Genomic DNA, 14,538 nt, shown 5'->3' on the forward strand with positions numbered 1-14,538 from the left:
TCGGACACGTTTTTGCGGTTCCAAAAGATCCGACTTGAGCGGAGTCTACTGTATTCAAGAATAAGAGTCAAACTTATATACTAGGCCTATATGCCACAATTTCATTATTCAATTTTCTGACCTAAATTCTAAAATTCTAGTGAAACTTTCGACGATTTTGAAATATTTTCTGAAAGCGGTGAAAACTATGCATTTTGTACAAAAATAAATTTACAAAGCAGTCACTATTTGTGCCCCTGGACTTTGGACCCCGGGGCTGATATGTAGGTCATACGATTATTGAAGGACGACCAGTGATTTTAACACCTTTCGCTTCCTGCTCAACGCTCGAATATATTGAATGTATCACCGGCGCTGATCATCAAAATCTTATCTTTAACTTCCTCAATTATCAGACGAAAGTGGAACTCGATTTTTATTCTGTACTCTGTATCACAATGATGAACACACGTTTATTCGTAATAATCTACATAGTTTTATTACAACTTGGAAACTTAAACAGCGCAGAAACATCTGGAAATAAGACGCATAATTCAAGTAAGTCACTCGAACCAATGATAGCTTTTCTGTTGTGTCGATTTCATAGATTTCTGTCGATGAGAATTCAACAATTCAAGGTGTTTGAGACTCCCGTACATAGGTCTAGCTATACTAACGGGATCTATAAAGGGCCTGTCATGTAAATAAATTACAAAGAAGATGCTGCAGGCCCGTATGCTGCCTTTCTTTGTTGTGGGCAGTTCTCGAGTACTGTATATAGGAGGGGGGATTTTTTGTGGGGATTCCCCAAGAAAACTTTGATCATTTAAAGCCATCAGTTTGAATTCATTACTGGGTAATTTATGTATAGCTGTAAACAAACGACTGTGTAGGACGATACGTGATGGGAAATGTAGTCTAAAAATTCGGAACTAGAGATTTTGCTGGGGGGGGGAGGGGGTCACGTGGTGGAAAAAGGACCTAAATAGATTATTCGAAGTTTGTGCGTTTTACTGTTTCATAGACTATTCATATTTATTTATTCGTTTCAGTGATTTATCCAAAACCTGTTCCCGATGGAAAACCCGATATTAAAACACAAGGACAATCGATTGAATATATTTGTAGAACTAGTGTTAAATATCCTACAGTTATATTCCAAAAGAAGAGAAGAGATTCAGAACAATGGGAAACAATTCCAGACGAACTGATTCGTATAACTAGAAATGTGAAACATATTACTTCTGCTTCACTAGAATTCAAAGCAGATTTCAAACTGCACAATGGAACAACATTTAGATGTCTCGTTCTTAAGGAAGGCCAAACAGATTTTGATTATCTTCAGTTTGATCTAATCGTAGTTCATCGAACTGGTAAGTAACAGTTTTAAAATGTGAACCTTCCCAGTCTGGAATCCTGCTACTAAATAAACATCGAATCTATCAAAACAAATTAATATTGAAACACAGCGTCTCTGTTACTTTTAAATTACTTCGCAGTCGATTGCATGAATTTATAGTTTAGCAGCTACGTATCAAAAGTGCGTTTATTGTAGCGTATGACATGTACATTTTAATGTATTCTGGAATTTATAGAAATAATTCTCAAATTGACGGCCATACGACTCAGCGTGAAATTCATATTTCTGTTTAACGGATGAATATAGCCGACAGTTTAATTTGTTGTAGCTTCCTCTTTCATATACCCGTCATTTGTTCATCCATTTCTATCTCCGCACAAACATATCTTCTTGTGTCAACTACTTATTTCAAGGTCGCTTGATGAGTTGTTGATTTTAGATTATGTTTATTTGATATCTGAAAACCTGAATTTCTTCATTTAAAAAGTAAAAAATTGTCGCCCGCGTCGGAATTTGGAATTGGGAATGAGGCTTTTTATTTATGTCTTTTTATTTCAAAGGGGATGTAAAAATAATAAGTATCGGCCGTTCTTGTCACTTTCCCAAAAAGGGGTCGATGAGAAACAACCATATTTATTTGCGTGGTCTTAATGCACGCGTCAGTAAACTAACCAAACACAACCCAACCACAAACAGTCTAAGTTACTTTCTACAGGTAATTGTTTTTCTCATTTCAGATTTGAATCAAATCCCGGCGACTCAAATCAGTAAATCAGGGTCAGTATTTCACTTAGCGCACTACATAAATCATATTCTATATGTAAATCATTTCTTTGTGGTCGATGTTTGTTTTGTGAAATAATTTTGAATTGATATCTCACTCATCTCATTGGCTTCTGATTAACAGTTCACCTATCATTATTCTCATTATTTTCACATTTTGCCACAAAAGGTAACAGTAAGGGCAATTGCAAAATATGTGACCTCGATATCGCTACCACGAGCCCTGCCTTTTCACATCTGGGCCCAGTTGCACAGTCATGGCTTAAGTCCAAAAGTGGTCTTAAATCTCATGACTGTTCTTAAGTTATTAGATTGATTTTAGAACTAAGTTGGTCTTAGACTGGTCTTAAGTCTGAGCAATGACTTTGCAACTGGCCTCTGTTCTGCTGATTTATCTTAATTGTAAATTTCGTCCTTTTCATTCAGAGTTCGTCTGCTTACTGCTGAAAATGTGGCCTCGAAAAACAAGGTCATTATAAATTTAAGTAATAATCAAACTAACTTGTCAAATATAGTCCCCGGATCCCAGACACAGAGTCGAATTAAACCCACTGAACTGTGAACCTTGATTTAGGATATAAAAGCGAATTGAATTTTGTAATATAAACTGAATGATTAATTGATTGATATTTGCAGCTTGTGTTGAGGTTTGATTCCATTCTGTTGGTTTCTAGTTTATACCCGCGAATTGTCATCCGGTATATTCTACATCCTTCGAGTTTTCCTTTTTTTCTTTCTCTTACTAAATCGGTATACAGACTGGACCGGACCACAAACCTGACTGGACCATGATGATAATCTACATCGCTTGTGGAGCTATCGGTTTCCTCCTCGTCATCGTTACCATCGTTGTCATCGTCATTTGTAGGTATGTACTCGTTAATCTCTGGCAGATTTCATATCTAAGATAATGCCCCTATGACGTCATATTAATACGTGAAATAATTTGATAAATCAGTGACGTTTTCGAAAAAAAGATGTCTTCATTCGTAAATTTGTATCTACCTCTGCGCCGATTACTGGCTGAGTCAATCCCAAATCAGCAGGAATAATTCAATATAATGACCGAAATATCCGAAATCTAAAATCTCTTCACCGCTTAAATTACCCATGTTTCAGACGCAGGCTATTGCCGGGTGAAGGTCGTGTGGAGGTTGCGACACCGCAGGTACTCGACGTCTATGACGAGTTGTATGATGACATAGATTCTGTTACTGTGACTGACAAACTGCACACCAGCGATCAGAAAGTTACTACAGATCCGTACGTGAATATCGAGGCCGGGAACGACAAAGACACAACTCCGTACATGGATATGGCAGCCGCGAAGGGTAAAGATACAACTTCATATATAGATATGGAAGCCGGGAAGGGCAAAGACACAACTCCTTATATGGATATGGGACCCGGGATAGAAGAGGATACGTACAGGAGTACGGAAACCGGGAAGGACAAACACACAACTCCTTACACGAATACCGGAGCCGAGAAGCGCAAAGATAGACATAGTTACGTGAATACCGAAGCCGGAAAGGCGCGCCATTTGAAGAAAGATACTGATGAACCCGTGAAAGATGATGTTGAACTTTATTCTTACGCTACTGTTCAATATACTCGCAATAGGCGTTAGAGGGCGCCATTGAGCAAACGACTACTGATTATACATATGCAAAACATAAGGCTAGAAACAATTGATTATTTTTCATAATCTGCTGAGCTCAAAAGTAGAATCAGCTGCATGCATACATTATTCATTTCTAAAGAATAACAGACCCGACAGTTTTAGTAATGAACTGACTACATATCTTATTCTAGTTCACAAAAATGTTCGGGTCGACTAGGAGAAACAATTAGGTATGATTCACTAGCCTAAGTTTTAAGTTTTTGATATACACGGCATTTGTAGATTAGACTAAGAAACATCAAGCCACTTCAACAATCATTCAAATTCCACTTTTAGCAAAATCCACATGGAGAATGCTTCAGTTTACAGGGCAGTATATATTTTATGATATTCAGCTTCCAATGGCCTATAGTTCGTAGACTCTTATGAGGAGTTTTAAGTGCCAAATTGACTTGTCAATCATCTTCAGGGGCGGATCCAAGTAAGGCCGAAGCCGCCTCCCCTTATCTCTTTTGCCAAGAAAATATTTTCACAACCCGGATTAGGAATGTAACAAATATAGTAGAAAGTCTTTGTCATTCATTTTGTACTTGATTTACTCTAGATGCCCCCAGAAAATGATCCAATCCTGATTCCCCTAAAAAGATATATAAAATATGGTATAAAATCCGTCAGTCTTATTCTTTTCTTGATGATTTATTTTCTTATTTCCTCTTTTACTACTTCGGTCAAACAAGATACATTACACGATGGTAAAAGCTTTCCTAAAATAGATGTGTTTTAAGATTTCATTTAGAAGTATCGACGGATGAGGATTCCGGGATACTGGACGGTCAAACATTCCACATTGTTGGGACAGTGAACTTCAAAGCTCTGTTGCCAAATGACCTTCTTGGAGACAGGTTTGACTAGAGGTGTTATCATTTATATCCACTCATATTCTATTCATCCATCATTAGATCATTCTAATGATCTTAACATTTTTATCAATATGTTCATTTCAGTTACTTTCACTTTGTCTCACATTAAACCCATGTTTTAGTCTCTGGTTTGCTGTTACACATTTTTTCATTTAATCAGACGGTTCACAGATCATTTTGTGCCTCGATAAGTACAAACCAATCATTAGATATATATCATAAGTTTTAGAAATGAACTGACTACATATCTTATTGCAGTTTACAAAAATGCCCCGGCCAACTAGGAGAAACAATTAGATATGATTTATTAGCCTAGTTTCTAAGTTTTTGATATGTACCAGTAGTGTATTTGATGATCAAACTAAGGAACATCAATTCACTTCGACAATCAAATTCCACTTTTAGCAAATGAAGATTAAGTGAAATTGCGATGTCAAATGCTTCAGTTTACAGGACAGTATTCAAACTGTGAAAGTATAAATTCATGATATTCAGCTACCGATGGCCTTTAAATCGTAGACTGTTATGAGGACTTAAGTTTTTTAAGTGGCAAATTGACATGTCAAAATCATCTTCAGGGGCGTATCCAAGTAAGGCCGAAGCCGCCGCCTCCCCTTATCTGTTTTGCCAAGAAAATATTCTCACAACCCGGATTAGGAATGTAACAAATATAGTAGAAAGTCTTTGTCATTCATTTTGTACTTGATTTACTCTAGATGCCCCCAGAAAATGATCCATTCCTGATTCCCCTAAAAAGATATATAAAATATGGTATAAAATCCGTCAGTCTTATTCTTTTCTTGATGATTTCTTTTCTTTTTTCCTCTTTTACTACTTCGGTCAAACAAGATACATTACACGATGGTAAAAGCTTTCCTAAAATAGATGTGTTTTAAGATTTCATTCAGAAGTATCGACGGATGAGGATTCCGGAATACTGGACGGTCAAACATTCCACATTGTTGGGACAGTGAACTTCAAAGCTCTATTGCCAAATGACCTTCTTGGAGACAGGTTTGACTAGAGGTGTTATCATTTATATCGACTCATATTCTATTCATCCATTATTAGATCAAGCACATTCTAATGATCTTAACATTTTTATCAATATGTTCATTTCAGTTACTTTCACTTTGTCTCGTATGAAACAGAAATAAATTGCTTTAGCCTCAGGTTTCATATGACACATTTTTTCATTTGATCAGAAGGTTCACAGATCACTTTGTGCATCGATATTTACCAACCAATCATTTTGTGCCTCGATATTTACCAACCAATCATTTTGTGTCTCGATGAATACCAAGCAATGACTTCGTGCCTCGATATGTAGATGAACCGACCGATGTGTTTTACCAGGTGTTATCATTATATTGACTCATATTCTATTCATGCACAGCGTTTATCGTTGACTCAATACATTTTCATAGTTCCATTATTCACCCTCTAAGGATTATATTTAAGTGGATACTTCCATTTTTCCACATATTTTCTTCGGGCTGATAGAACATCTTATGTGAAGTTAACAATTGATCGTTCAGATTGTTTGACTTTTCAAATGCATCAGAATCGAGGATTAGTTGCTTTGTTTATGGATATTTAGAGTAGTTTCACTTTGTTTTTATTTCATTAAGGTAAAAATCATTTCCTCATTAAACTCTTCTCACATCTGGGTTTCGTTTCATGAAAAGTTTTAAGCTTTAGACAGTTAAATATGAATTGTTGTCCTCATTACAAACTTGAAGTAACCAATCATAGCAGCTGAACTTGAGAGATTCAAGTTATTTTTACTCTGTTTTGTAATATTGGACCCTGAGCGAGACTCCTGGTTTTGATGTACACATGTCTTGTGCACATGTCTTGTATGCAGTGACTATCCATCACTTGGACGTTACCAAAAATACGAATGAAATTGAAATGCTGGTCGAATTAATACTAGGAATAGTTCGTTAACTCATTCGTCTCCTAGGAATCGAATTGACGTTTCGTCTTCGTAGTTCTCAACTTCCGCGACGATTCTAAAATGAGAACTACTAAACCGAAACGTAATTTCGATTCCTAGGTAGTTAAAGAAATACGATCTTATTCCTAGAATTAATCCGGCTATCATATCGCAAACCCCTAATCAGTCGCTTGCCGGCTCTGTCAAGACTGAAGATCCTTTCAGAATCGAATCAATTATACAGAGATAAGATATTTATTTCACTCCAACCATAAGAATGGTACATGGAGGCAGATTGAATACAAAATATGAAATATAAAAATTTACAAAACATAAACAGAATTGTATACATATATACATACAGACAAAACAAAATAGGAATTAACAAAATTTAAAATCTAATTTTCAGTAAAACTATTTACAGACACAGCAAGTACAGAGATTGAATTATGTACAGCAAAATATACCACACGTATATACATATACATATACACAATTTACTGGAGGGATTTTTATAAAATTAAACCGAACTCGATAAATTTAGCTATTTGTGGGTTAGGATTCGTTAATATTTCAGAGTTTCTGGACATACTTAAATGGATGGAATTATCACGCGTATCATATAACATAAATGAAATGCAGCTCATCTCCTCTCTGACTACGTTACAGGCGGGGCACAGTCTTTCACTTCTGTATGAGCGTTCGATCGATTATCTACCGGTAACAAATAGGAACCAATTCTGAATTCGAATAAGCTATAACGCGCAAGACTATACTTTCAATTTTTCAGATATTTTCTTGAACATGTGAACTTAAAAATCGATCATGTATAAGTTTGTTAGACTTTTAAGTGCATATCAGAATGGGTTCACTTAGAATGGTTTAGTCTGATAGAATAGTTTTACTTTTCTGATAAACCGTTTTTTTTCATTAAGGAAAAACTCACTTTTTCCTAGACTCACTACACACCAGAGTTTGGTTTACTCCAGACGGTTATATTTGAAATCCATTATGAGTTTGAATTACTGTCCTCATTAAAAACTTAAGTCCTCACCTCATCAAGTTTTCTTCACCTTTTTTGTGAATCGGACCCTGACCTACTAGTCTCCTAGACTTGATGTATATCTGTCTGCGGTAAAACCAGAACACTTTTAATTTTTGAACACCATTAATTTTCTATTCTTTTTGCATACCGGTAGAGATATTTACATCTTAACAATTGAACACCTCGTCTATAGAATTTCAAAAAAATGCTTGTCGACAAGAGGTTCCCTGTGCAAGAGCGTCGTTGTAAGATGTGTTTATCTATTTTCTGTATGTGACGATGATCTGAAGTTTGTGTCTTTATATCCAGGTAATGAATGAATCAAGATGAAGAATCTATGGAGGAATCCGCAGCGGTGTTTAGTGATCTGCGTGATTTTACTGTTTTATCTCATAGCGTACAACAACAGCCCAAAAGCGTTTAGACTTAAGAGAAATACCGGTAAGAAAACGTGAAAGAACATATCATAGAGTATATATGGAAAATGTATTACATAAGATAAAACTTATCACCAGACTTTGGAAAGATCTGGGACAAAATGGTAGTTATTCAACCACTTGAACTGATAAAATTTAATGCTTCGAATTAAAAAACCTACAATCTCTTAAGTGTTTACATTTTACAATGGAAAAGCCTAGAGCTGACCTCAATGTCACAGTAATCATAGGAATTCCCCACACAATGTTCTGCAGTAAGTGTATACTGTCTATAACGACTGAATTGTACCAAATATCTACATACATTGATTCTGTAGCCTCTGAATGTATTGATAAGTACCGTCAGACTGAAAAGGGTTTAAATCGGTACAATTAGTTTGAATATTGACCGTGGCAGCATCTCACAGGCTGTGTCTTAAAATCATGGTTAATGCGTGTGAATATAAGTTTTGAAAAATACCAAACAGATAATTGTTTATTTCTTGTTAAACCTCTTCAAACGGTGACAATTTTCGGAAGACAATTTCCTTAAACAAGGGGCTGTAGTTGCTCTGAAGTCGGTTTAAGGTGAATGAAATTGAGATGTTAATTGGTCAATTTTGAACAATGGCTCTGACAATAGAAAGCTATATATTGCCAGCACCTGATGCAGTTGTACTGGACAGTGAGAATGTATTACCGGGAACAAGAATATTACGTATATTGTGTATTTGATATTTCAGCACCTGATGGAGTTGTACTGGACAGTGTGAATGTATTACCGGGTACAAGAATATTACGTATATTGTGTATTTGATATTTCAGCACCTGATGGAGTTGTACTGGACAGTGTGCATGTATTACCGGGTACAAATATATTACTGTCGCAGGAAGGTAAAACTGTTAGTATTACCTGTAAACAGAGCAGCTCTACAGCGACTGATGTAGAATTCCAGCTACAAGTGAATAGTGGAGCAGGAGGGACCTGGACTGCATTACCTACAGCATCAGCACCAGTTTGGGATGTTGTACTTGAGGCTGGTAAAATGTATAAATGTGTAGCCATTAATTCAGCCAGATTTAAAGAAAGTCAAATCTACCAATCAGATGTAATCAGTGAGTATGGCGGGAACCTGTATGGTTCATAAAAAATGCAACTGAACCTAATTCAATATTGTAGAATGCAAATGGGCTAAAAAAGAAGCTTACGACTTCAAAGGGACTCCCACAATCAGTTTAGAAAAAGACGAAAAGATCGTGAAGTAAATGAATTTATGTTAGATCTTCGTTTCGGCGTTAAATTCATTGTCATCTTCAGACAAATTCAAACGTTGACTCTACAAGAACTTATCGTCTTTTCTGAACTGATTGACAGATCTCTGGTACTGACTCGGATGACAATTACTAAACCAGTAGCCTTCATACATTTACTGTTCATTGTCGGTTGTCTGACAATACATGTATTTTTGTGCCAAATTTCAACGCTCTTATTCTCTGTGGAAACAAGTCAGCATATCCTTTCATTCAGCACTTATCAAATAATGCTGGGTAAATAGAATAAAAGTTTCCTTTGCACTTGGTATTTTTTGTATATATTTTGTATTGTAGGTATAAAAATAAATGAAAACCCGTGTAAGCTGCATGAATTCAAACCATCACTGGCTTGTACTTGTAAAGCCACTAGTAAGGTCGGTAATTCAAACATGGCGGTAAAATGGTACGCTGATGGATTTACTGAAGGTTCAACGGATATTGATCAGATCCCCGATCAAGGCGTGAATACTCCGATGAAAGATGGAGTTATCAACAGGAATCAGATGCGGTTTAATTTAATGCTATACGCAATATTGATTCAATGTCGGTTATGGAAGTATAATGGGATAGAGTTACCGAAACTAACACTTCAAGAACAAATACTACATCAAACTCCAATGAACGTTACGTGTAAGTTGGAGAATATTTTCATAAGAGAATTTTCATACGATATCAGAGTGACAATAATGCATGTTACATCGTTTATTCTATTGGTAACTGCCCATAGTTGGAGATTTAAGAGTTACTATTTCATAACGACTGGTGATCATGCCGATGAAATTCTTTCGTTTTAATATTTGGTCCCAAGAAGGTATTTCAAATACTGAAGCGAATTGTTAATAATAACATTAAAAGGACTAGAATATGATTGTGCATGTATTTGCTTTTGAAATCGAACTTACTGGAAAACGATTTCACCTTCTATGATTAGGGCCTAGGCTTAAGATTTTGAGCCCTCATGGAAAAATTGCAGCGAAATTGGTAAAAATGTTGACATAAAAAGTTCGTTTCTGTAACAATTGTCGTCTTCGGGTATTCTTATGGCTATATCAGGGTTTTTTAATTTGTAATATGGGACAAAGCTTCTTGAACCGGGACAATAGGATCACGCACAACTCACCAGAATAAAGGATTATTTTCATGAGTGCGATAGATACGCCACCTATCGTTGATATGTATTGTTGCAAAAACAAATAAACTATATTACAATATAATTATGTCGGGAGTTACACCGTTACATTTCCGTCGATTCAAATTTCGACGCCCTTGATAAACACACATTCCTCGGAGCGCAAGTAATATTTTACCATGTTTTATGGACGGACGTTTTCTCGATTTTGCACCGATCAGTGAAATTGAAGTGGATAAACTTGATATCATCCAAAAATATATTTGCATCTTTATCTTTCAGATTTTCCCGATGAAATTGAAACACCAGATGCTTACACCGGACAACCTGACATTAGAAATGAAGGAGAAGTTGTAGAATATACTTGTAGAACAGTGATAGGAAGGCCCGATCCTACAGTGATATACCAACAGAAGAGAAGAGGTTCTGAACGATGGCAGCCAATTCCTGATCCACAACCTCGTAAAGTACCTCTCAAAATGGGTTTAAAAGGTTTTGACACGACGTACAAGTTCAAAGCTGATTTCAAACTGCACAATGGAACGTCATTTCGATGTGCTGTAAAGGAGAACCTTACGTTTCCAGAACCTCAGCAATTTAATCAAATCATTGTTCATTGTAAGTATCAGTTTCTTTTTCGAATTCGAGAAATAAATAGTTTTCCCTGCAACAATACAGACCCCAGTGGTAGTGCAGACCTATCCACACATATAGCATGTCACAATGTTACCATGCTAAGCAGGAACATGACAGAGTCTCGCGATGTCATCAGGTTCGAATCCCTGCCGAGGGAGGAACGTGGAAGAGTCTCACAATGTCATCAGGTTCGAATCCCTGCCGAGGGAGGAACATGGCAGAGTCTCACGATGTCATCAGGTTCGAATCCCTGCCGAGGGAGGAACGTGGCAGAGTCTCAGGATGTCATCAGGTTCGAATCCCTGCCGAGGGAGGAACGTGGCAGAGTCTCATGATGTCATCAGGTTCGAATCCCTGCCGAGGGAGGAACGTGGCAGAGTCTCAGGATGTCATCAGGTTCGAATCCCTGCCGAGGGAGGAACGTGGCAGAGTCTCGCGATGTCATCAGGTTCGAATCCCTGCGAGGGAGGAACGTGGCAGAGTCTCACGATGTCATCAGGTTCGAATCCCTACTGAGAGAAGATGGGTCTACTATGACAGGGCTTAAGAACTGTGCTAGGTCAGATATAACTTTTACTAATGTTTTGTTTGTTTTTCAATCAGATTTTGCTGCACCAGTTTGCAAGAAATCCAGTGAAAATAAAACAAATGCAGCGTATATTGTAACAATTAATAGTTACCCATTGACTCAACAAGTTACATGTGACCCTCCAGCTGTCGTTCAAAAACTATCAAACTATCAGTGGAATATAACGATACCTATCGTAAATAGTACCACAACTGACTATAGAGGGCAGTGTTTGGCTGACGGTATTAATGAAAGGGTCATTAATGTCACTGGTTATCATCACGCCGGTCCAACTGATGAACCAGGTAAGATTCCGGGTCACAACTGGGTAAAATGATTTAATTCCATGAAACATGATAAAACTCGAGGCCATCATCTCTTAACTCGAAATCATTTCTACACAATCAAAAAATTTACTTACGAAAGTCGTTATTTTGATAAATTGTCACAAAATAACCTATTAATATATTTCATAGTCTCAATTTACTAAGTCGTATGTCGTCACATTACTGGAGTTGTCTCTATCATTGGGTCTCATTTTACTAGGTGTAAGTCGTCATTCATTTGAGTCGTCACAATTCGTATTCGAATCAGCCACCAGTATTTTACCTAACCTGTAACTCAATTAGATTAGTCAGTACAGCGGATGAGTCTTATGGGAAATCCGTGCGCGATGACGTATTTCTCTGTGTCGTCCGAACTGAATGTATTTTTTGTGAATATATCACATTCAAATGTTACACAATGATTTAGCATCTTTAACTTTCTATCTTGAGGCTTGAGGCTGACCCAATCAAGGAACAATTAATTTTCTCCCATTTCAAAAACAACTTATATACTTCATTTAGAGAAAATTTGAGCTTTGAAAGTTAAGAAGCAGTTACTTTTTGCTTGACCTATTTAATTATTCAATTCAATTGCTGTTGTTTTTATCAATAGTTACAATGGAACTATTTCTAGCTTTATATAATTCAATTCAATCGCATCACTGATTTGTTTAAATTTCAGTTCCAGAAGAAGGGACTGGGGGAATAGTGTTTGCTGTAATCAGTATACTGATATTACTGATTCTGATAATACTGTTTATAATGTGTCTTTGTGGCTGCTGTAAGTTTTACCTAAAACGATCATTTGATCTGAAAAACAATGATAAACAAACTGCAGAATCAGAATACTGTGTTATTTCTAATTGACAGTGCGGTGCAGAAAACCTGATGATGAACTGTGTAGATGTGGAAATTGTAAGTTATGTAATTATTCAAATAAAGAATGCTAGAAATTGAAAATAGTGCATAAGGCCGGATGGATTCTAGAGCCCTAAGATAACCAGATACAGTTGATCCTCAATTATCTGTCCACATTTTTAAGCCGGGACCCTAGTTGCGCAGTATCATTCAAAAAGTGTTCGTAAACTATTAATCTGGTCTTAAGTTGTTAGTTCGGCTACAAAACTAAAACTGTCTTAAACTGGCCTTGAATGTTAGCCATCACTGTGCACATTACAAAACATTTAGTTGAAACACACAATAAAATGATGTTATCTGCAATCGTAGATTTTCCCCTGACAAAACCGGTCTCGATAACTGAGAGTTCATGAGGTCTGAAATCAGTCACACTTCTAGATTATGCTTAAAATTGCATACATGGGCTTAAAGAAACAACACAATTTTGTGTGCTTGCGTTTGACAAAAGATGACGATTCAAAAAATGATTGTATTGTTTTTTTTTTGTTTTCAGCACTGAATTTCAATAGTATAAGCCGTGAACTAATGATTTGTAATTGTCGCACCGAGGACTCGTCGGACGATGAACTATGTGTTTGTTGTTGCTGTAAGTGTCATAGAAAAATACCATCGTAGAATCATAGAAAGGAAAATCAAAAATTAGAATAATTTGTTTGTTTGTTTTTAGTGACTTGCAAATTACACGCTGCCGATGAATCTGATAATGAGGATGACTCCTCAGATGAACTGTGTCATTGTTGTTGCTGTGAGTTCTATAAAATGACCTTTTTGAAAGTGATAAAGATCATTTGTCAATCACGGAAGAATAAACTTATTTTTTTAAAATTTTCTATTTGCAGTGCTGTGGAGAAGTGAGCCGTCTAGATGTAATTACTGAAAGTTTTATTAACATTGAAAACATTGATGATTAATCCTGCAAAATTAACTGTTATTGTCATTGGATATTCACGAATTCAAGAATGTTTGGAACTTAGAAGAACAGAATGTTATCATTTCTGGGATTCAGCGCGGGTTGGGTCGTAGTTTCAGATGGCTGCAAACATGAAATGTTGCTACGACCAAACATTCTTCGGTTCATTAAAAATCATTTTGATAGAAACCGCCGCCATAGGTTTTCTTAGCCTCCAGGAGAAGCTACTATGTAACATCGTTCTCTTCACAAATCCATTTTATAATGTTTAGCATCATTCAACTTTCAATCAATTTTCTAGACACAATACGCGCATTATTCAGACCAGAATTTAGGTGCACGAGACGCATTAAAAATCTAAAGCCAGAATATGCATAACGTTTATTTATTTTCGTCTGACATCGATCACTTTCAGATCTGAATCAGTGCGGTCTAAATAAACCGTCATTTTTATATCTATTGCACAATGCAGCATTAATCAAATTATATAATGGCTAATCAGTAGCGAATGAATTACTCGTAGATGCACTGTCTTGGGTACAGGCTCGATACAAGTCACTGCGGGGTCACAAATCAACGTTGATAGGTTAAGATTACTTGCCGACGTAGGTTCTCCATTTTTCTCGTTGGGAAGTATCGTTAAGTTGTTGGGTGACGATAGTAATAAATTA

The 14,538-nt window shown here is 36.4% G+C and overlaps 1 protein-coding gene and 1 long non-coding RNA gene across 3 annotated transcripts in view; both read left to right on the plus strand.

Annotated features, from left to right (window-relative positions):
• Positions 1-2,569: 2,569 nt before the first annotated feature.
• On the plus strand, positions 2,570-3,285 carry LOC141906720 (uncharacterized). The gene is made up of 3 exons (XR_012619401.1): positions 2,570-2,591; positions 2,881-2,990; positions 3,242-3,285. It is a non-coding gene; the product is annotated as an uncharacterized LOC141906720 (long non-coding RNA).
• A 2,790-nt stretch (positions 3,286-6,075) lies between these two features.
• LOC141907029 (uncharacterized) overlaps positions 6,076-14,538 on the plus strand; it is a 28,312-nt gene continuing 19,849 nt past the window's right edge. Inside the window, exons 1-11 of one of the 2 annotated variants that reach the window (XM_074796570.1) lie at positions 6,076-6,297; positions 7,960-8,091; positions 8,892-9,182; positions 9,675-10,010; positions 10,792-11,127; positions 11,749-12,018; positions 12,722-12,820; positions 12,910-12,954; positions 13,451-13,543; positions 13,625-13,702; positions 13,797-13,823. In XM_074796570.1, coding sequence (XP_074652671.1) covers positions 7,977-8,091; positions 8,892-9,182; positions 9,675-10,010; positions 10,792-11,127; positions 11,749-12,018; positions 12,722-12,820; positions 12,910-12,954; positions 13,451-13,543; positions 13,625-13,702; positions 13,797-13,823 — 1,690 coding nt within the window. In that variant the 5' untranslated portion in view covers positions 6,076-6,297; positions 7,960-7,976. Of the gene's footprint in view, positions 6,298-7,959; positions 8,092-8,891; positions 9,183-9,674; positions 10,011-10,791; positions 11,128-11,448; positions 11,645-11,748; positions 12,019-12,721; positions 12,821-12,909; positions 12,955-13,450; positions 13,544-13,624; positions 13,703-13,796; positions 13,824-14,538 lie in introns of those variants that run through there. The other variant, XM_074796571.1, reaches the window with a different exon arrangement.

The sequence above is a fragment of the Tubulanus polymorphus genome, chromosome 6, assembly GCF_964204645.1.
Source record: "Tubulanus polymorphus chromosome 6, tnTubPoly1.2, whole genome shotgun sequence".
NCBI lineage: Eukaryota > Metazoa > Nemertea > Palaeonemertea > Tubulaniformes > Tubulanidae > Tubulanus > Tubulanus polymorphus.